Source organism: Stegodyphus dumicola, chromosome 11 (genome assembly GCF_044657685.1).
Source record: "Stegodyphus dumicola isolate Sdum_Otavi_A_Nest chromosome 11, ASM4465768v1".
NCBI classification, from domain to species: Eukaryota; Metazoa; Arthropoda; class Arachnida; order Araneae; family Eresidae; genus Stegodyphus; species Stegodyphus dumicola.
Genome location: NC_140778.1, coordinates 69,241,910 through 69,265,967, shown reverse-complemented (window position 1 = coordinate 69,265,967; position 24,058 = coordinate 69,241,910). Strand labels below are relative to the sequence as shown.

Genomic DNA, 24,058 nt, shown 5'->3' with positions numbered 1-24,058 from the left:
CAGTAGAAGCTGACATCATGTTTACACTTGAAACAATTCATGATTTTGCTTTGTTCTGTAGAAGGAGAACCTGTTTCTTCAATGAGAACCTGTTTCAAACTGCAATTACAAGTAGGAATTTTTGTAAAAAATTTTAATATTTAGTCAAGAAGCAATGACATCAAATAAAAGAGTAGATTGGACACCTAGAAAGAGATGTAATATTATTGTGTTACGAGAAAGTGGTCTTTCCTATGCTGAAATCGCAAGACAGGTGGGTGGTTCAGTGACTACATCTTGAGTCCGAAAGTTTTGTTTACGATATCAAGAGACAAATTCAATAAAAAACAAAGAAGGAAAAGGCCGAAAAAGGTGCACCACATCTATTGATGACAGAAGAATAAAAAGACTATGCCTCCAAGATAGAAAAATGTCATCAGCGGCTATCAGAAGTGATCTGAATGATGCTGGTGTTTCTGTCGGTTCAAGAACAATCAGGAGAAGATTAACAGATGTTGGACTGAGAGGTAGAATTCCACGAAAAAAGCCTTATCTTAATTTTCAGCAACGAAAAAAAAAAGACTACAGTGGGCAAAGGAACACATTAATTGGACAGATGATCAGTGGTGACAAGTTATATGGAGTGATGGAACTAAGATTTCGTTATTCGGTAATGAGGGGCGAAAATATGTAAGACGTAGAATAGGAGAAGAGCTACATCCTGAATGAATTCAAGCAACTGTGAAGAACCCAGTTAGTGTTATGATTTGGTCATGCATGTCAGCAGATGGTATTGGTCGCCTTCATGTCATCAATGGGACACTAAATGCCAGAAAATACATTGACACTATTGTAGAACCAAAACTTCTACCTTCCATCAGAGATCTCTTTCCCAACAATGCTTCGTTTATTTTTCAGCAGGATTCTGCTCCTTACCACACGGCCAAAATATCGAAAGAGTGGTTTCGTGCAAAGAGCATTTAATTGTTGTCATGTCCAGGAAGCAGTCTTGACCTCAATCCTATCGAAAATTTGTGGCACCGTTTGAAAACTCTTGTCCGAATGAGGCGCCCATCAAATAAAAGGGAACTAATTGAGGCTGTAATTGTTTCCTGGGGTCATGTAATAACGAAAAAAGAGCTTAAAACTCTTGTAAGCTCAATGAAACGTCGATGTAAAGCTGAAATCAAAAATAAAGGGTACCCTACTAAGTACTGATGACTCACTGCAATCATTACTATCTAATGTATATCGATAACTATTATAGTTTAACTTTTTTGTATTGCAACTAATTGAATTTTGTGTTTTGTATTGAATTCAGTAATAAATTCTCTTTAAAATGATATATACAAGTTTGCATTTTGTGAAACGTAACGTTTTCTATAAGCATACAAAGTTCAAAAACATAAAAATTTCCAAAAGTGTCCACAATTTTGGCCACCACTGTATATATAAATATTGCGATCTTACTTTTTGTATACGTCTTCGTATTCAATGTTTCATTCATTTTTCAGTGGATGAATAAATTGTATCAAAATATAAATTCAGAATCATTTATAATTTTGTTCTGCAGTGCACCGTTATTTACCATGTAAATGGCGCGCATCATAACTTTTTACGTTCAATGGCAAGCAAGTCCTACACTTTAAAAAACCTACTCTTTTTCCATTCTTCCATATATGTATAACAGCGTCTCTTGGTATATGGATGAATCTAGCTTTTGTAGAAAAAGGCTTCTGTCGGGACGTAACAATCCTTACAAGGACATTAGTGTATACTACAGTTAAGAAATGCTCGGCTACGGTAAGATAGCTTCACCGCAAAGCGAGTTTAGGTTTGCCAGAAAATGGCAAGAAGAGTTAGTAGCTGCCAGATTTGGGCGAAATCGCCCATTTGGCGACAAAATCCGCGATATGCCATAGACGGAGCGGGAACATTCTAGAGCGATCCCAGTTCGCCATAGAATGTTCTTGAATGCAGGCCCAAAGCTATATAAATAAACCCTACCTGTACGCGAAGTCTCAGTGTATCTTGAGTTGTATCTTGGGCAGTATTGAGAGTACGTTGAGTTCAGCAGTAGTAGCTCCGACAGCGACCGAACCGAGTCGAAACACGGCCAACTGGATATAAAACGAAGGTCACGGTCGAGAGCTGTGCTTTACTGTTTTGTCGTGAAGCTGTCTTCACCGTTACAGCCTGATAATCTGAAGGTTGCGCTGCTAATTGTTTCAACATAGTCATCGTAGTTTTTCGACGGCTGTAAATGTGTGTTTGGAACTCTCCTGTGTACTATTGATGAATAATTATGTTTTGTTTCTACATCAAGGTGTTGCCATCAATCACTCCAAATCCATGAACCAGTAGAACGCAACACTACCTATGTAATATTCTATAGCTATTGGATAAGGCATGGGCATAAAATATCTGGCATCAGAAAACAGAATTAACGTATTCTTCTGAAAGAAAATTACACTCACTTCCAAAAGTTGTGCACGGAGAGGAAAATGATAATTTTCGGAAGCCAATCAGAATTGAATAGGATGCAATTCGCTGCAGAGGTAGATGGAAGTATGCAAATATGTTAGGTAACAGCCAAACGCGCTTTCATGTCAAGAAATATGCAAAAAAGGCACTCTTATAAGAAACCAGCTTTATGAAGGGTTACAGAAGTTGATTGTAAGCGCTGATAGAAGGTGTCTAAAACTTTCGTACAATTTGATTTAAAGACATACGTGTTTCTGTGACTTCCAGAAGACGAATGGAAGATTCTGAGCGCTGGCGTGCTGTGGGGCGCACTGAAGCAGGACAGTCGATCACAGATGTTCCTCTTTTCTTCGGCGTTCATCAGTCTGTAATTTTCCGTTTATAGAAACAATTCCAAATAATACAGGCAGTTGTCCAAAGCTCCGTACCCGGTCGCCCAAGGGTTACAACCCCCACGTAAATGGATACTATTGCTATTGTAGCCAAGCGGAATCGCAGAGCGACCTCCACGCATGTGACATCTATGGTTACAGAGTTCATTGGTAAGGCGATATCTGCAAGCCGAAGATTACATATGAGTGGACTCTATGCCCGGGTACCTCGAGTTTGTGTTCCTCTATCCGTTCAATCAAGAGGGGCACGATTACAGTGGTGCCGGGAACATGTCAAATGGAATGTATCTGACTGGGGCAATGTCATGTTTACTGACGAGTCAAGATTTGCTTTGGAGCCAGATGACAAGCGTATAAGGATATGGCGTGAACAACGAACACGCAGTCAGTCCCAAAACATTACCTATCCTCACGCATTACAAGGCGAAGTCCTAGAACCCATTGTGAGATTGGATGCTGCAGCAGTTGGCCCTACTTCTGTTTTAATGGACGATAACGCACGTCCCCATAGAGTTGACATCGTCGATGACTACCTGGAGAGTGAAGAGATTGCGCATACGGCGTGGCCAGCATATTCGCCCGACCTTAATCCCATTTAAAATCTTTGAGATACTCTCGGCCGTGCTGTATTTTCCCGTTTCCCACCTCCAGCCACTCTTATTTAGCTGGAAACTGCTCTACAAGAAGAATGTCGATTGCTTAATTCTGCGGTGGTTGACCACCTAATTGAAAGCATGGTCACAAGGTGTAAACTTTGTATACAGATGAGGGGGGACCACATACACTATTAATGTCCTTTTTTCATTTTATGCTGTTTATTTTCACTTTATACATAACTCTGTTTAAGTCTCCTCTATGTCATTATCTGATAACTTACAAAAATTTAATATTGTTTTCATTTCTGTATATAATTATTTTGTTCCATGCATAAATATATATTTTCTGCCGACTTTCCTGCCGAATTTTGTGTCAATCAAAGCAGTATTTGTTGATTTTTATGCATTTTACATCTTCGTGCTTAACTTTTGGAAGTGAGTGTATTAAAGAGTCCATCGCGTGCATTTCACAGATTATTAGTTATTCCTAAATAATTAAGTGATCGAATTTATTAAAAGTGTAAATTATATTCATTCTTACTCTAACATAATCAGATGCACATTCCTCTTCTCCTTGAAGATCAAGCTCCAGTATCGTCAACTGTACTCTTTCTCCAGGAGCATAAAAAATGTGCCATAAACAAGTCGTTTTTAATGGATATCCATTAGGGTAGTTCGGAGAAGTAATGAAGCCTGAATTCGTATTCTCAATATCTCCACCACATCCTAAAAATATAATAATGCATAAGAAATAATAGTAATTTTGATGAAAATAATGGTAGAGTAGTTTCTAAAATGGAGTATATATCACATTCAAGACAATAGCGAATATAAAAAATCTGATGGGGACACCGCATAACTTGAACACCTTACTAAATTGACCTTGAACCTTGAATACCTTATTAAATTGACCTTGAACACCTTATTAAATTGACCTTGAGCCTTGAACACCTTCTAAAATTATGCACACGTTTTGCCGAATTCCATTTAAACTTATTTTCTCGAATTTCATTAGCGATATATTTCTCATTCAATTAATTCAGTTCTCATCTCGCGGCAAGGCGAAAATACATAAAAACTGAAACTATCTTCATTAAATTTGCAAAATACTAATAATTGCAGGCTACTGAAAAAGACCAGATCTTATAACGACATAAAAACATGTAGTTTGTATATCTAACAACATTTGAAGAATTAGTTTAAATGTGGCGTAAAGTAAAATTTTTATCAGTGTGGCGTAAAATTATTTTTATCAGCGTGGCGTAAAATTAATTAAAGTAAAATTTTTTATTATTTGGCGTAAAATTTTATTTTTTATCCCGTAAAATAAATTTTTTGTCAGTTTAAGGACAATTTTATAGACAAATAGAAATACTTTTATAATGCGCCATAACAACGTTATTGAAATTGCAAATTTAGCAAGAAACCCATGCACCTAAGAAAGGTGGTGGATCTTGATGAAACTATTCCAAGACATTGGAATACAGGTACAGGGCAAGTGCGTAGGACACAAGAACATCGCCATTGGTCGGAAAGGTATAATTCCACCGCCCTAAATTCACAGCTCCTCCTAATGTATTTTGCAGTTGTCCCTTTTCTGGAGAAGGCTAAAGTTATCAGCCAAGGAAGAACTGTCGTCAGCCGATGGCAAACAAACTTTTCGTAATGATTATCTAGATGAAATTTCAGTAGTTCTGGGAAATGAGCATTAGCTTTTTAGGTCTATCTCCAGTTTTGGTCTTTTCTTCCTAGGATCTTTCATTCCAATATCCTGTTTTCTCCAGATATCCGGCAATTTCTATTTCTTCGGTTTCGACCGAAACTAAATCTGAGTATAATATTTTCCTTACTCTGATCAAAATTATAGATGGTGAAATAAGGGCCATTGAAAGATATAGGTTAAGTGATAACGCATCAGTTTTTCAATCAGAAGTTTATGCTATTCTGAAAGCTTTAGAGAATGGGTCTTAGTAAAAGAGTCCAATAAAAATGTTGATTTATTTTCGGACAGCCAAAGTGCTATTTAAGATATTCTATCGGCTAAAAGTTATATAAAATTAGTTTTTGATGATCATAGTACACTGGTTATCATAAATTAAGGAAAAATCACAAAAATAGCGATAACTCCCTCAAAAATAAGCCAAACCGTATAAAATTTGAATATCTTGCCAAGTAAGAGCAACTGAATAAAACTGCAGTATGCAAATTAGTGGCGCTGCACTCGGAATACGTCATTTGCGAGGAGAATAAAATTCCATGTTTGAGGGCAAGCCCACATATTTTACTGTGATAGTGACATCAGGAATGTGAGATAGCTTATTCGTAACAATGACCTCCAGGCATCATTTGCCTGCAGAAATACGATGGAAAGCCATTGGGAGACTAGAGGCAGGATAAAGTCAGACAGAAGTGGCCAGATGGCTAAATGTTAGTCCTTCTGTGGTTCATAGACTTTGGAGGCGATTTCAAACCACAGATTCGGTATCTAGGAGGTTAAGCCAAGAACGGCCAACTGCGACGACGAGCGCCAATGACCGATATTTGACATTATGTGTACGCAGGAATAGAACCGCTACTCCGACTCTTCTTAGATCCTCCCTTGCTGCAGCCACCGGAAGGTTGGTGTCAACGTCAACTGTGCGTAGAAGGCTTCACGAAGGTCGTCTGTGTGCCGCTCACGTCACGCCATAGGAGGGACCGTTTGCAGTAGGCACGACAACATGTCCACTGGACGCCTGATCAGTGGAGGGCTGTTCTCTTTAAAGATGAGTTCAGGTTTAGTCTAGAAAGCGATAGTAGGCGTTATTTGATATGGAGAGAACCTGGAACCCGTTATCATCTGTCAAACAACCGTTAAAGAGATGCATACGGAAGAGGCAGTGTCTGTGTTTGGGGTGGCATCTCTTTGGGTGGACGCACAGACCTCCATGTCTTTCCAACGGAAACCGTGAGTGCTCGAGTTTATAGCGAAGACATCCTTGATGCTTATATGCGCCCATATGAATTTAAACAATTTAGAATTTTTACAATTTTATATTTAATTAAACAACTTCAGTTATTCATCTTCCTTTTTCTAATCTTTTTTTCTACTATATTTTGCATAAAAGTTAATAAAAGAGATTAATTAATTAATGACTTTTATTAGTTAACTATATTATTTTAAAATTCTCTTAACTACTACTCCTAGCGTTATTTTTCTACTCATTCTTAATTTCTGAATATTCTTCTCATTTTTTAGCAAAAAAATTCATTTGTTAATTCAAAAATATGATATATAAAAGTAAAAATATTTCTCATTCCTTCTTCATATCGCAAATCATTATGCAATTATGCATTTACAACTTTTAAATCTTAAAATACGCATGCGGTACTGTCGTCATGCGATGATTTGTAGTTGCTTTATTTTTTACCACGATGTTTTTGAAGACGACTCTTTCAACCGCTTTATTTTCGATGACGATATTTTAGAACTGCGACGCTTTCTTTTTGCTTTTTTCACACACGATGTTTTGTATGACGATGCTATCGCCTTGCGTTGCTGTTTCTACGACGTTTTCGTCCATGATGTATTTGCTGCGATATTTTGGGCGGACACCATTAAAAATATTTGCTCCAATGAGGACTTGAATAGGTTCATAAGAGGCGTTAGTATCAGTTAAAACCACATTTAGGTCTTTCATTTCTTCCAACCAAGGGCCTTTAGTTACTGGCAACGTACTTACACATATATCTTGATGCAAGACTTCAAATATACAAGTGAAATTCCCATTTAATTGCTTTCTTTTGTAACAGTTACGCTTATCTTACACATATATCTTGATGCAAGACTTCAAATATACAAGTGAAATTCCCATTTAATTGCTTTCTTTTGTAACAGTTACGCTTATCTTTCTTAATAAAAACACTACCAACCGAAGAGTGTTAATGATTTCTTTATGTATTATAAGGCATTTCATCTCTTTTACAGTATCCTTTACAATGTACGACTTTTGTGAGCCAGTATAACACAGCATGCGAACTATTTATTCTTTTATATCAGAGATACGGTTGGCTTTAACTATCGGAAGAAATACTTTTGGATTTGACTTTTTCAGATAAGTTAATATCCTTTCTGAAAGAAATTTCTTCTTCCTTCGTCTAATCAGGCTTGTCGCAGGTCTGCTGTTGATCACACACCAAGAAAATATGTTTTTTTTTAATACAGATGAGATTTTTTAAAAACCGTGTGACACTTCCTAACTGAATGACTAAGAACAAGGCACGCAAAACAGCACTTATCCGTCTGCCTCTCCTCTAGTAAAAAGTTTATGAGCATTGAAACAATCAGCATTAGCATGCTTGCCATCACAAAATATACATCTTCAAAAATATGCAAAGTTCCTTCTTTCAGATTCTTTAATGGATTTCGAACTACGAGTTACGGTTTAGCGTGAGAGTGATTCGAGAAATGTACTAAGGAGGAAGTGCGAAATATTCGCGTTCTCCTTGAGTTATTTCGAGCGACTATTATGCTGTGTGTGATATTATTTTGCTTAAAAAAAATTATTCATCTCTTCCTAATGTTATCAGATAAATAAAAATTTTAAATATTTTTAGAGCAAATCCTGCTATTTCGCAATTTTTTTCTTGATTTCGAATTTTTAAATCTACTTCCAGCAGCAGGAGTGTTACTAATTCTGCGTTTGCATAAAGTTCTAAAACTTACCTTTCATTATCCATTCTAATCTGAATCGGACTTTCGGCCCCCAAGAATATATAAATTCCACAATCGCTTTGCTCGTTGAAGTCTCAATTGTCGGAAGAAGTGTGTTCGGTACTCCACAGTTGCTAAATAACGAATGATCTCTTTCATATTCATCAACTTCTTTAATCTGCAAAAATATCATTTGCTTTAAATAATTCTTATAATTAAACAAACCATTTAAAGAAACTATAATTTCCGCCTCTTGTTTTTGTGTGGCTGAGTTCAGTAACATATCTGAAGCAGTTGATAGCCCTGTGAAAGAGACAGGACAGGACAGGAAAAAGTGCAGGGGGCACCACAACATCGTCATAGACAAAAATGGTATTGCCCCACTGCACTAACCTTTTCTGGCATTTATGAAGACAAAAAATTACATTTCAGGTCATTGCATTACGCAGTTGACATAATAAATTACATTAAAGTAACAAGTTATTTATATATGAAGAACAATTATACAGAACCTCTCGAATACGCGCTGTGTGCTACCGTTACACCTCGAAGGCATGCTGGAGGGAGGGAGAAAATAACCTTATATACTTCCTCTTTTAACTCTTTCCGGCATGCTACCTTTTAAAGTTGAAATTTTGACAAAAAAAGGTAGGCAGTCTAATCAGGCCAGGAATCAGTCAAAAAGGAAAAAAGGTAGCCAGTCTAATCAGGAAGTATACAGGTTAAATTTTGTGAAGATAGCATTTATAATTTTAATTCTGTGGGTGTGCCCGAAACGGCCACACTGAATGAATAGAGCCTCGAAAAGAGTGCTGAAACGAGAATTGCTGGGAGGCGCGTAAACGGTGGTGTGGTGTGGTGTGGTGTATTTAATTATGGCAAAGCACACTAGGGCTATCTGCCTAAGGGGAGGGATGCCTTCGTGGAGGACTTTCTAAGGGAAACTGGCTCGTATACACGTTACACATGGGGAAAACCACGAAAACGCCCATGCAGTCAGCCCGTTCGCGGGATTCGAACCTCCGACCGAACTACCAGTGTTCAGCGACTCTACCGCTCGGCCGCTGGTAGGCCGAAGCGCGTAAAAGGGTAAGAGATTTTGCCTAAAACCTGATTAAAAACATTAAATTATGAATACCGTTGCATATTTAGCATTACCCAGGGTGTGCCACGGAGAGGCCTGCTACTTTCCCTAAAAAACAAAAATGCTCTTCTCGGTTATATGATGATTGCATGCGTATGAGTGGAAAAAAAGTAACTTGGGTATATGATATTTACATTTCATATTTGCACTTTCGTCTATTTTTCTCATGGTGGTACTTTTCGAAGAAAGTGATACCACCTTTCAAAAAGCAGAATCCAATATTGCATGTTTCGCACATGTACGGGGATCCGTATCAGATTCACATGTACGGGGATCCGTATCAGATCTGTAAGCAATTCGTGTAGTACTTTCAGTACTTCAGAAACGGTCAGCCCTCTCCGATCCATTTGGAATATAGTTAAAAATCAGATAAAAATAAACTAATATTTTTTTCCCAATGGCAGATTGTGAACAATTACACATGTAATCGAGTTCATTAATCTATATAAGGCCGGATGTGGAGGTCTCTTTATTATGGAGGCACCTAATAGGTGGGCCACCGTCGCCTTTCCTATGAAGGGACGGACACTTACAACCATGCCTTCTCCGGGATTCGAACCCAGGCCTTTCGGCATTGCAGTCAGCTTCCCTGACCAGTATACCGACTGGGCGGCAAAATAAACTAATATCATATCTACAATTTGAAATTATAAACTATAAAATAAAATTATAAACGTCTATAACTCAAAACTTCTTTGAACGAAGGTAAAAGAAAAAAAGAGAGCTTCTCTAGTGAAAAACCAAACAGCTAACTGATAAAATTACCCCTGAACTTCAGAAAATCACCCCAACAATTTCTTAGTTCATAACCAAACCTCTCCTTTCCCCTCCCCCAAAAAAGAAAAGAATAAAGCGAGAAACAAGAAATGAAACACAGATGGAGACCCACCTTTTTGTTATAAATGACCTGACCGATGAGCTGCAGAGAAACAAAGATACAGATTTCGGTCTTGTTCTAGTCTCTCAGTGAGTCCACTCTGGGTACACCTGATGTTCGCCGCTCAATTTTAGGCAAGTTTTCAAGGTGAAAAATTTAAAACTAATATAGAATAAGGAGATTAGCATACAGCCAAAAAATAACACATAAATTTCTTTTCAAATAATTCCTTTTGTCTCCTAAAAATTTTTCGAAGATTTCTTTGAAAAATGACGGTCTTTAAAAACTAAACATGACTAAAATATGTTGACTGGACCGTCTTGGGCTGCCGTCTGTTATAAATAAAGAAGGTTCAGAGTAACCTATAAATCATTTTTCATTCAATATTTCTGTGCATACAGAAGAAAAGTTTTAGGTGCCCCAAAGGGTTAAAGGGCGAATGGTGAGTAGGGGACCCAGTTGCTAACTCCTGGTGGTGTTTAGTTGTTCAGTTCTTCCCACCATTTTGTTCAATTGCCACTGTAGAATCATTAGGATTTTTGACACTAAAGTCATGGAAAATGTGCAACACCCTTGCCGGACTCGAACCTGGGGGTTTCAAATAGGCACCGAATGCGCTAAAGTTGCACCATGCAATCAGGCATGCTGGAAGGAGGAAGAAAATACCTTAAAAGACAGAGATGCAAAATGACTCCATCTGATCTTTCAGGTTATTTTAACAAAGGTATACCTCTATGAAAACAGCCTGAATGATCAAATGGAGTCATTTTGCATCTTTGTCTTATAAGGTAATGAAAATAAATTATAATGTGCTTTATAGAAATAGGTCTTACAAGGTCTTATATAGGGCCGCCCAGTCGGTATGGTGGTCAGGGCAGCTGACTACGATGCCTAAGGGCCTCATAGGAAAGATAATTTCGTAGAAATACGTCCATTTTCATAAAACGAAAGTCTTCTGACTAAAGTCACGATCATATAGTATTCATTTTTATAAAATAAAAGTGGTAGTTGTTGATTTTGCATATACTTTTTTAAACGTGGTTACTATCATGCATGTAACCTGTAAAATTAAATGTTACTGACATTTTTGTAATGGTGAGCTTTCAAAAACGTACTGTTCCTTAACTTTTGGAGAGTATTACTCAAGTAATCAGTTAAAAATATACATTTACCTTAAGATTCAGAGATGCACAGTAATTACTATGATATCTGAAAAACAAATGTGAGAAAGACATGGTTATATTATTTCCTTGAGGAGCCTTGATGACCCATCTGCAGAATGCCCGATTCCCGAAGTAATCAGGGAAATTCGGGCTCTCGATGACGCCACTCCTTTTAGTTAACGTAACAGTGCAAGCTGTTGGGAAGAAAAGGTAATATTTCAGTTCACACTTTCTTTAAAGGAAATTATACAATGAACAATGAATGTACAATGAATATAATCTCTTCGCTCAAAGTTAAAAGATCGTTTTTCGCCATTTTAAGAAAGAAGGGAATGTGGATTTGAACACTTTCCCTTCTTTCTTAAAATTCCTTTCTTTCTTGAACACTTTTGAATTTAGAATTTCAAAAGATATAGATTGCAATTTAATATCTGAAAGCTTTTATATAAAAAAATTTCAATTTTTTTTAAATGTAATTAAAATAATTCAATATGTTTGATATACAGGATATATAACACCTGAAATTATTTTCCGTTATCACTTTCTTGACGCTTACGCGATATAAAATTCAATTCAACAGCAAAATAACAAAATATTTAAAAACTGCATACCTTTAGAATTTCCAACAGACAGTAGTGTGCCTTGTACATAAAAATGTTTTATTCCATAGTGTTGTCACTGCTCGATTTAAAATGTTGAGCTCGTTAATCAAAACTGCACAAAAAAATTGAGACACTAATAATTTGTTAATAATGTCCCACGCTCTCCACTATCTATAACCAGCAGCTGTCTTGAGTACCAGGAATCTCCAGTAGATTCCGAAGATACTCCATCACTGGTGCACTATTTCTTGATGTCTTAAAGGCCTTTGACAGGGTATGGTTCGAGAGTCTCATTTCTAAATTCATCGTCCTGGGTTTCCCGGACTACATCATTCGCTTCATCTATTCCTATCTAACAGATAGATATAATGGCGGACGTGGTGCTGTACTGATTAACCATAAAGGTAAAGGGACAGTGCCCACGTCCTCCGTCACTTATCTAACAGATAGATATATTGTCGTTCGCTACAACAACACTTATTTCTTATGCCGGAAAATCATCACCGGCGTCCCGGAAGGGTCTTTGCTTGCCCAAAATCGTTTTGCAATTTATGCTACCCAACACCATCCTTGCAATATACGACGGCACAGCAATCATTACATGCATCTCTGAGTTTAGTCGGACAAGCACTACAAAACCACATACAAGAATGTGAGAAAGACTCTATTAGACAATAACATTTACACCATAAAAAATTCAATAGAGTTTGTAAAAAAGGTTAAAAACATTTCTCCTAGTAATTTACTCATAGTTTCTTTTGATGTAAAATCATTATTCACCAATGTCCCAGTGGAGGGTGCATTAAGATGTCTAGAAACCAGACTTCGCGAATTTCATTTCTCTTGCATCGAAATTGATGAGCTAATTTCTCTCACTCAACTCTGTTTGAAACAAACACATTTTGTTTTCCAAAATAAATATTACAAGCAAACTGAAGCCCCCTCAGTCCCATCCTGGCTGATATCTATATGCATTATTATGAATCAAAATTGTTTGAAACTTTAAACTTCCCGGCATGGTTCCGCTACGTAGACGATACTTTTACTCTGTTTGAAGGTAATAAAGATGATTTAAATAAAGTTGTTTCAACAATGAATTCTATTGATCCTGCTATTCAGTTCACTTTTGAACTTGAGACTTGCAATTCTCTTCCGTTTCTCGACATTCTGGTCACACGTAACACATCCAACTTCAGTACTACAGTTTACCGTAAACCTTCATCGGTTTGCCTTCCACCACACTTTAAATCATGTCATCCGACTAAACAAAAGTTAGCTTCATTTTATTCCTATGTTTTCCGTGCTCTTCAAGTTTGCTCCTCCAAACTAGCCCTTGATGAAGAACTAAATTATTTAAAAGCAATAGCTATTGACAGGGGCTTTTCACCCAACATTATTAATCAAGCAGTTAAAAAATTCTCATCTCAACACACTAAAAGCCACACTCTTATTTTAGGAGATTATAAAAATTCTGTTGTCATTCCCTTCTTTCCATCAATTAGCTATAAAGTTGCATATATTTTGCAGAAATTTAACTTTCGGGTTGTTTACTCTCCCATCAATAAAATTCCAAATTCTATACTCAAGGACCCCATTCCGGATATGAATTCCTGGGGTATTTATAGGATTCCTTGCCAGTGTGGTTTAATTTACATTGGCCAAACTAAGAGAGCCTTAAAATTTCGCGTCAAAGAACATGAGGCATATGTTAGAAAAAAGGAAACACAGAAGTCTTCTGTTGCTCAACATTGTTGGTCTGAAAATCACACTTTCAATTTTTCTGCTGCCAAAATTATTCAAAAAACGTCTTCCATTGGAGAACTGGATTTTCTAGAGGCATTTCACATTCATAAAAATCTTTCTGTTCTAGTTAACGATCCTAATTCCAATCCAAATTTGCCTTCGGCTTTTAGGGAAATTATGTTTTAGTTCTGGTTTCGCCAACAGATGGCGCCACTTGCTTATTCTTTTCCAGGCTTTCTTATCTAAACATTATTTCCTATCTTGTTCATTTGCGGTTTTGCAGCTGAAGATGATGGTTCGGTAAAACCATCGAAACTAGTCCTGTGAAAATTTTGTAAATATAACGCTGATTTTTGTTGTTTGACTTCTGAATTAGCACATACAAGAGTTGGAATCCTGGCTTACCCAATGGAAAATTCAAATCAACGTTGAAAAATCGAAAGCCGTTCTCTTCACCTACAAAAGAAATTTGGATCTTAACATTAACATGTTCAATACTGTTATCCCTTGGACCTAGCACGTCAAATGTCTCGGTGCTATCCTTGATTTTAAACTCACATGGACCCCGCACATTACATATCTCTGTTCCAAGTATCGAGAATCTAAAGCTATATTTACCCCTTTAATTGCCCGAAACTCAGTTTTATCATTAGATAACAAGCTATTTATTCATGGGACCATGTTGCATCCCATAAACACCTATGCATGTCTCGTTTGGAGACACGAATGCCAAAGTCACATTAAACAGCTGCAAATAAATACAGAAAGTTACACTACGGCAAATTCGTAAATGTAGATGATTCATTAGGAAAGAGGTTATTCACGATGAATTAAATATTGATGATGTCAGCACGTACATGGCTAAGATAACAAAACGTTTCTTTAAGAACATTACCAGAATTAGTAATAACAGCATCCCACTTATGAACTACAACCACATCGCTGCAGGAAATCGAAAACGGCCAGGAGCTGTCTTAAGGCATTTTGTTTAAATTTTCTTAGGTTTTGCATTAATTACTTGACTGCATTATCTTTATTTTATTGCTGCATGCTACGGGTTCGGGGATTGAAGTAACTGTCCCCAAACACTTGATGAAGAATCAAAACACAATTTATTCACCAGTATTAGACAGGAGAATTCTAAAGACACGTTTACATGCATCGAAGCACAACGACAGGCTAATCTCTGAACTCAAGACTTTACTGCTGAAATCAAGACATTTCTACGCCATTTTCTCTGCGTACAGGCAAGGCTATTTATAGCAAGGTCAGTTATAGCTTTAACCTACCTTCGAGAATGTTCTCAAGAAATTTGCTAAGAATGCATTCTAGAATGTTCTCTCCCCGTCTATGGCATATCACAAATTATTATCACCAAATGGGAGATTTCACGCAAATATTGCAACCCTGCCGTCCCTTTAACATTTCTAATACTCTTTGAGAAGAAGCTCTCTCATCGTAGCTGGGCGTTTCGCAACATTATTTATCTTAGATTCGTAATTCAAGTATTCTCTTCTCTTACCACTCATATCGGTTCTCCCTTCCAAATTGTATGCTATCTGAAAAGAGTCCCCGCCAACCACCAATCACTCTGCTGCCTGAGCTGTTACGTGTTATGTACGTTATCTTGAGCCACGGCTGATCCTCAGAAGTAACGCACGCAGGTTCTCCACTACCTTCGTTTCATTTGAGTACCGTCTCCCGCCGATGATGCTTCACCGCGTACGTCTCTTGGACTTTAATTGCTTATCGATTCTGCATCTCAAGCCACCACATCCTCCTGAACAACATCTTCTACAAATTTCTTCTGTTATGAAGTGTTTCTCTGCTATTGGAAACATTACACTTAATGTTATTACACTTAGGATGAGACTATTCAACCTAGGTGCCGCCTCCAAGCAGCAATACTCTGACAAGCGAGTCCAAGGAGGATAGCTTCGGAAACGTATTTGCTTCTCTATGAAATGACATTAACAAACAGAGGCCTGGATGATGTTCTGTGAATATTATCTGCATAAATATATAAGCATTTGTTGTTAGTATGCAGTGGTGATGCTCCTTGGGCGCATGCTGTATTAATTCTTAAACACAACAAATGCTTACAATACTGTATCATATATGATCCTCAGTTTTTAAATGCATAAACAAAGGATGGGCCATCTAACTTTTGGAATTGGAATCAGCTATAAATAACTAAAATTTTTCGAAAATTATGAGGTTATTAGAAAGACGGAACATTTTCATTTCAGAATAATACACAACATCATTCAAATGGTTGCCACGGCTAGCTTGACAGTACCGTGTCCGATCAACCCAATGTTTCAGTATATTTTCGATTATTTGGGCTGCAATCGCAGGAATGGCAACATCGATTTCGTGTTTCAAGGCATCAATCGTCTCTGGGTGGTTAGCGTAACACTTATCCTTAATACTTCCTCCCCCCCCCCAAAAAAACAAGGGGTCAAATCACAGCTCCGATGCGGCCAATTGACATCAGCATTTCGGCTGATTATTCTTTTTCCAAAAACAGATCGATGCTTGCATTGGCTGCGTGGCAAGTGGCCTCGTCCTGTTGAAACCAAATGTCACCTCTGTCATCCATCCTCTTCAATTTTTGGAAACAAAAATTCGTTTAGCATGGCACGATAACGTTTGCTATTGACGGTCACGGCAATAGCATTCCTTGCTCCTTGCTCATTTTCGAAGAAAAAATGGCCATATGATGCCGCCGGACCAAACACCACTTTGACCCCCGTGAAATTGTTTTTTATGGGAAATTCTTAACTCTTTGAAGGGCGGTGGTTGCCTACAGTAGCCACCTTTTCTATTGAACGTCTTACTCACTCGTGTGAGTGGTGTTTCAAGACTGACCATTTCTGAAGTTTCCTTGTAGCTCATTGAAGTCGTCAATGTTACAAGAACGCAAAAGGATGAACGAATATTAAATATTCCGTGCCCAAAAGTTCTGCATGTATTTAATAAGCATATGAATTTTGTTGACAATTTTGATAGTCTGAAAGGTGAGATCGGAAATGCAAAAAGTGGTGGCGCAGACTATTTTTTTTTTCGTTTTCTCGATCGTTGTGTTGTGAATGCATTTATTGTACATAAAGAGCTAGACATGGAACAATATTCTCATAAACATTTTCGACGCAGTGTATATCAGAATTTATTGGCGAATACGATAGTGGTTAGGCGTTCAAAATTTGGTGCTCCAAGAGTGAAGAAAACCACTTATTCCATATTAAGCCAGAAGTTGATGCAGCGATTCGTCTTCAAGAAAATAAGTATCAGCCATCGAAGACACCATCACAACGATGTGAACTCTGGCAGCACCAACAGTATGGGAAATGCCGCACATACAAAGTTGCATTCTGCTTGAGAAAGAAAACCATGAGTACCATAGAGACTGATTTGCAGAGATGTGTTCTGTGGGCGGTGATCATTGACAGTAACCACCAGAAGTGATAATTTTTTCACGCGTCTTGAACAAAATATGTGTAATTGTCGCAAATAATTTCATTGTAACACCTGGATATAGTAAATAAAATAAGAGTTCTGCTGAAAAGTAAATTGTCTTTTCCTGCCCCTCAAAGAGTTAAGGAACAGCGTTATGCTAACCACCCAGAGACGAATGATGCCTTGAAACACGAAATCGTAGTTGCCATTCATGGGATTGGAGTCCAAACAATCGAAAATGCACTGAAAAATTGGGTTGATCGGATAGGCTACTGTCAAGCCATCCGTGGCAGTCACTTGAATGACGTCGTGTTTTATTCTTAAATGAAAATGTCCTAATAAACTCATAAGTTTTAAAAAATATTCATTAGTTTTTTTAATAGCCGATACAAATCCCCAAACGTTAGATGGCCCAGCCTTTCCATTGAATCCATAGTTAAACTACTAGGGTACATTAGTTTTAATCTTCAGTGCTTGATTACAATAAAACACTTACGTACATTAAGGGGACATATGAGATAAATATTTTCAAATTTTCAGTTTGGGCTAAAAGTAGATTGAGATGATTCCAAAATATATACGATTTATGCATGTTTCGAAGTTTCAAAAGACCGAAATCTATCTTTATGCCAACAAGAACTGGTATTTCGAGTAGTTTATTAGGGACAAATGTTTAGTGTGGCTATAATAAAGCCAAATCAACTGTTAAAAATATGCCCCAAAACATTCTTTGCCAGAAATATTTTATTACCCTTAACTTATTTATTACCCAAAACTTTATTATTATTAAATTTGTGTTTAGAAGAAGTCTCTCTGACAAAACACTACTGTTACAGTGAATTGATTGGAAGTACAGTAAGACCCCGCTTAACGCGGGGGATACGTTCCATCAAAGTAGAGCGTAATGCGAAACAGCGCTAAACGAGGCTATCTTTACATGTAAATATTGGGGTTAGGGGAAGATGGCTAGGAAATTGGTTCGGTATTAAATTTAAAAAGTATGTTTTTTTAATAAAAATAAAATCAAACATTTATTTCTTAAAGCCCAAATTAATATCACATTATTATTTCTTGCAAAAATAAAAACAAAATATAAATAACAAAACGAATATTCTTAAAAAAAAACAAATAAAATTCTCAGTCATATTTAGTTAGCCTTCCGCGTTTTCAGTGTTCTGCCTTTTTGTGACAAAAGCATCTAATGTTGTTTGCCTTTTTCTTTTGCGTTGTTCTCTTAAAAGTTCTTCATAAACGGATAGAGCATCTCTAACACCACGCCTTACTTTTGAGCTCCTGTCAAAATTCGGATCATTTTCAATGAATTGATCCATTATTTCAGTTATGGTAGACAAATTCCTTTTTACAAACGCCATCGAAAATTCTTTTTGCTCTTCTTCTGAATCACTGCTGTCAACATTTTTGTTTTCTTCTTGTTCAGTTAATTCCTTGAGCTCATCATTAGAAAGACTAGCCGCTGCTTCTTGAATTATTTCTTCGACATCTTCCACATTTACCCCTTCAAAATATGTCTGTACAATACCGCACCAAACAAGAAATACAAGTACACTCTTTCGGATATATATTTGAAACCTATCGCTGCATAATATTTCGGGAAATCCCCGTATGCTGCGAGCGATTTCGTGGAATCCCCGGGTTGAAATAAAAGAGCGCTAAACCGAAACTGCGCTAAACGAAACAGCGTTAAGCGGGGTCTTACTGTACTCAAAACTCGATTTAAAGTTTTAATAATTGCATCTGGACACGCATACCAGAAACTATTTTTTGAGTGAAATCACATTAAAATTGCATTTACTAGATGCAGTAATATGCTATGATAGTGTACAAAGACGCAATAAAGTAATAGAATTATCAGGAATACAACCAGGATTTTATATAGTAAAGTATTTGTGAAAACTAGGTTGTGATAGAACTCGTGAGGTCCACTTCGTTTACAAAAATCTTTCTAATATGGCCAGAAAGAAAAAAAATTAATGCAAAAAGAAAAGAAAAAGGTAAAGGCTTCTAGATTTTATATTATTCCCAAAGCGGCGTTTTTAAAGCTTCCTGCGTTACCTTTATTTATTAAGTATCATACTATTCGCTTTTAAACCATAAAATTCAGTTCAACAACAATATCGCAAAATATTTAAAAAGAGCATATCTTTAGAATTTCCGATACACAGTGTCGCGCGCGAGAGATAAAAATGTTTCTTCTGTGCTATTGCTCGTTTTGAAATCGTTGATTTTGTTAATAAAAAATTCGTTAAATTTTTCCAAAATGTAAAATAGGTAATAAAACAAATTCCAAATCCTAATTCGGGCATCCAGATGCCAATATTCAAGTGGAGAACTAAGCTATTCAAAATTTTATGGCTCTAGGTAGCGTGGTTTTTTTCACAGCTAAGAAGGAGGACGGTAAAGAGGGTCGTAACCTCAGAATAATCGAATACATTTATGTGGATTCTTTATCATTTAATTTCTTTAAATATAACGCAAGGCTCTAATATTTGGTGGCAGTAATTTGAAAAGTGATTCAGACTTTTCTTGTTAACCAACGCAAAATACTCAAGTGAAACTAATAGCCTTTCTGGGAAAATTGCTCCTTTGATATAAAAGCTAAAACAAGTAGATGTAGAAATATCAATCCAAGATGATTATTGTGCAGGAAAATATTAAAATGGTTTTTTAAATAATTTATTAGTGTTTAAATTGGTTTTTTTTTTTTTTTTTTTTTTTTTTTTTTTTTTTTTTTTTTCAGTTTTCTCAAAATGTGTTACTTTTAATTCTCGTTTTGCGTTTCTTGAAAATATTTTCCGTCTTGAAGGTTTAAATTTTCCGCAGTTATTTACTTATCTTAACTATTTTTTGAAACTACGCAGGATATAAATTTTACGATCATTAGTATTGGATATATTAAAAATATAATATTTTTTTTTTACTGATTTTCTAAACATTTTACTAATTTATTTTTAATGTTTTTTAAGCAAAATGTAAATTCTAAATTAATACTGCTTATTGTTCTTACATGACATGCTTTTAACCATCATGTAACATTTGAAGAAGTTGGGTTCTGTATTTTTCAAGAAAAGTGTACAAAACTAGCACACTATCACAAGAGATTCGTCAAAGAGTATAGTTAAACTACTGGATTTTTAAAAACATTAGGTATTTATTTTATGCTTTATGTGTTTTATGTAAGCTGCAGTTTGTGTATTTAAAATGAAAAAATAATTGAGTGTGTAAGTTTATTTTGAGAAAAGGTATACCCTCATAACTTTTGTCTCGAAATAGTTGCACTTCGCTAGTGGAGATGTCTTATTTACATTCATTATTTGAGAATTTGTGTTATTTGAGTACTTAAATGCGTTAACACAGTAGCTACATGATTATGTTGTATGAATACTGTTTATATACTTGAATACCCGATTGCCATGAAAACACTTGAGTACTTGAATACATAACCTACATACACTGTTTATATACTTGATTGCAATAACAACACTTGAGTACTTGAATACATTAACCTGCATACATTGTTTATGTAAAGAATACTTTATTGCAATAAAACCACTTGGAGTACTTGAATACATTTACCTACGTACATTGTTTATATACCTGAATACATGATTGCAATAGAAACATTTGAATACTTGAATAAATTAACCTACAGACACTAATTATATGAGTACTTGAGTACGGTTCTTAACATTTATATATATATATATATACATTAATTCTTGGATACGTAAAATACCTATGTACCATAGTTTACATTAAATCGTATTTCGAAATTTTTATTCAGTAACGTAATTGAAAACTACACAAAACTTCTACTTAAGCTGGCTCAAATATTTTAACTGCACGTTTCTAACGTCGTCTAGCAAAAGGGCTAAAGCCGTAGTAACTTCTGGCAAATAGGCGATAGGAAATAATCTGCAGGTGAAGTTGCCAAAAGCTCTAATACTAAAACTTTCGAAACCCTCAAGTTAAATACTGAGACAGCTAATTTGCTTATTGGCTAGGACTACAGAAAATATCATAGTGAAGGTTTAAATCAGAATAATTGGCTAATTAGCATGAAATACCATAAAAATTAATTATGACTGGTGTTTCAAGTCATTAAGAAAGACGTTTGAGGAAATAAGCTCACCAGTTGTATAATATACACGGAAACTTCCGGCTTGTCTTGTGCCATCCGAACGATACCGAAGGAGCATGGAATTACCAGTAGATGTAATTGTTCCCGGATTCTGTTGGCCATTACAGATGCGCAAAACGGATCTGGAGTTTTCTGAATCGCCATCGAATATCTGAAAGAAAATTATCATTCATGAAATCTCATTCAGGAAAATTATCATTTGAATCCCCATCCATTACCTGAAAGAAAATTATCATTCAGGAAAATTACCATTTGAATCCCCATCGATTACCTCAAAGAAAATTATCATTCAGGAAAATTACCATTTGAATCCTCATGTACTACCTGAAAGGAAATTATCATTCAAGAAAGCTCATTGAGAAAAATAATCATCTGAATCCCCATCGACTACCTCAAGAGAAATTATCATTCAAGAAAATTATTATTTAAATACTTATGTGCTACCTAAAAGAAAATTATCATTTAAGAAATCTCATTTAGAAAAATTGTCATTTGAAGCCCTTTTAGACGTCATTTGCTTACGTCTAAAAGGGCTTGTTAAGGTTTTTTACGCTTTCGTTGAGTTGGCAGTCTACCAGCTTACTCTTACATTCACTCAGACTAACTCGTAGTTTGCCCTTTTAAGCCTCCTTTTCTTCTTACTTACGTCATACGCAATTCAACAGCAAAATTACAAAAATTTTAAAAGAATCATAGGAACATATGTTTAGAGTCCGGATGCATGTTTAGTGTTGATATACGTTTTTTTTCCTTCTTTTTCAGTCTTTTTCTCAATTTATCGTATCAATATTCAGTTTTCTTTGTGAGCTGGCTTAAAAACATTTTTTCTTTGTCTTTTTATTGTTAACGTTTCGTGTTATAAATTCATTTAGTAAATATCCCATTATTGGACCTTAAGCCTCATAAAATTCGATTCAAAACCAAAATCATAAAATATTTAAAAGCAGCATATCTTTAGAATTTCTTAAATTATGCGCTGGAGATAGACTTATTTTAGTCCGTGCAATATTGCTATAGCTCTCTTTGAAATCGTTGAGTTTGTTAACGAAAAATGAGCTGAAGTTTTACAAAGTATGAAATATATTGCAGAGTCATTGAGTTTTTGAAGCAGAAGAAATGAATAATGTGCAATGCCCGCAGCGGGTTTGGAAATGGACCTCTCGAATACTCACCGAGTATGCTGCCGTTACACCACGAAGGCATGCAGAACGGAGGGTCAAAATACAGTACAAAGTCGGTAATCCGAATGTACATTATCCGGAATGATCTATAATCCGGACCTCAAAGCCAAAAACTTTACGCATGCGTGTAAAGAATGCGCATACATTATGCTTTACTCATGCACGCGTTGAAAGATATGTTTAATAAAGTAAACAACTAAATATTAAGTTTTTTTTTTGTAAAATTTGATACCCTTCAGATCATACTTACTTTATTTCATAAATTACGGTTTCATACTTTTAATTGTATAATTTTTATATGCCATCTTACCAGATTTAAATTGATGATCTATAATCCGGAAAAACCCTTAATCTGGAATCGCCGAAGTCGCGACGAGTTCGGATTACGGACTTTGTGCTGTACTTTATATACACCCCTTTCAAAGGGCAACACGGGATTAGAGAACCCAATCGCCAAATTCTGAAGGTAAAGAATTATCACCCATTACCTTTTAGTTCGGGCGCTAATGTAGATACATTAGGTTTTCCATGAAGCAAAAGAAGTGAAAAATGTGGAATGCATTCGCCGGGATTCAAGCCTGGACCTCTCAAATACGTGCCTAGTGTTCTACCCTTACACCACGAAGGCATCCAGAAAAGAGGGAGAAATTACTTTTTAAGATAATAAAATAAATTTGAAATTCAAAATTCGGACTTCCAGTGGTCCATGTTCGGGTGGAGAGTTACGTTCACAATGAGAGGAACATATATACCTACATGATATTTCCTCATTATTTAATTTCTTTAAATATGATCCAGCGTGATAATATTTCGCTTAAGAATTTGGAAAGTAATACCTGCTTATAGTGACTTAACGCAAAATGGCGTTTCGGCACTAATATCCCATTCGGGACTAATGCCCATTTTTGGCTATTTCTAATGTTAATGGCTAATTTTTGGCTATTTCTAATGGCATACTTTCTAATGTTAATGGTGTTTCTAGCCATTTTTGGCTAGAAACACCACAAACGTTAGAAAGTAATTAGTGATAAAAATACACACTCTGGCCAATGAATTAGAAACCAAACTTTTCATTTGAATGCGTGCTAGGGATGAAGTATGCAAATTTTTTTATGACGTGTGTTACACGTACTTAGAATACTAGCATAAGGAAGGTGTAAGAGTGCCTTTCGCCTTGAATAAAGTAAAATGACAGATCTTTCACCATTTGAAAAAGGGCTTATTGTTAGTGTCTCTTTAGCAAGGGGGTGCTCGATTTCGAAGACAGCAAATCTCACTGGGTTCTCAAAAGAAGCCATATCAAAGGTTTTCAAAAGTTGGAATCAGAACCTAAGTCCTTCTCTAGAAGACGTAACTGCGGTTCGAGTACAGTTTTTCTAAGAGAGTGATCGGCGTCGTCTTTAACGAATCCGAATTGTAAGGCAGAGCAGGGACTTTACGCTGCTTCAGATTTCAGCTCGAACCATGCGCAGAGAATTGCAAAGGATAGGAATGCATAATCGGGCGCTTGTGAGAAAAACCACTCCTTTCATGAACATGCAAGAATTCGTTTGCAGTGGTGTCGGGAAAGAAGACACTGGACATCT

The 24,058-nt window shown here is 36.2% G+C and overlaps 1 protein-coding gene across 1 annotated transcript in view; it reads right to left on the bottom strand.

Annotated features, from left to right (window-relative positions):
- LOC118190809 (cubilin-like) overlaps positions 1 to 24,058 on the bottom strand; it is a 413,937-nt gene that overhangs the window by 251,494 nt on the left and 138,385 nt on the right. The window contains exons 26-30 of the mRNA XM_085826303.1: positions 21,283 to 21,442; positions 14,079 to 14,129; positions 11,338 to 11,522; positions 8,157 to 8,322; positions 3,993 to 4,177 (exon numbers count right to left, since the gene is read on the bottom strand). Coding sequence (XP_085682429.1) covers positions 3,993 to 4,177; positions 8,157 to 8,322; positions 11,338 to 11,522; positions 14,079 to 14,129; positions 21,283 to 21,442 — 747 coding nt within the window. The remainder of the gene's footprint in view (positions 1 to 3,992; positions 4,178 to 8,156; positions 8,323 to 11,337; positions 11,523 to 14,078; positions 14,130 to 21,282; positions 21,443 to 24,058) is intronic.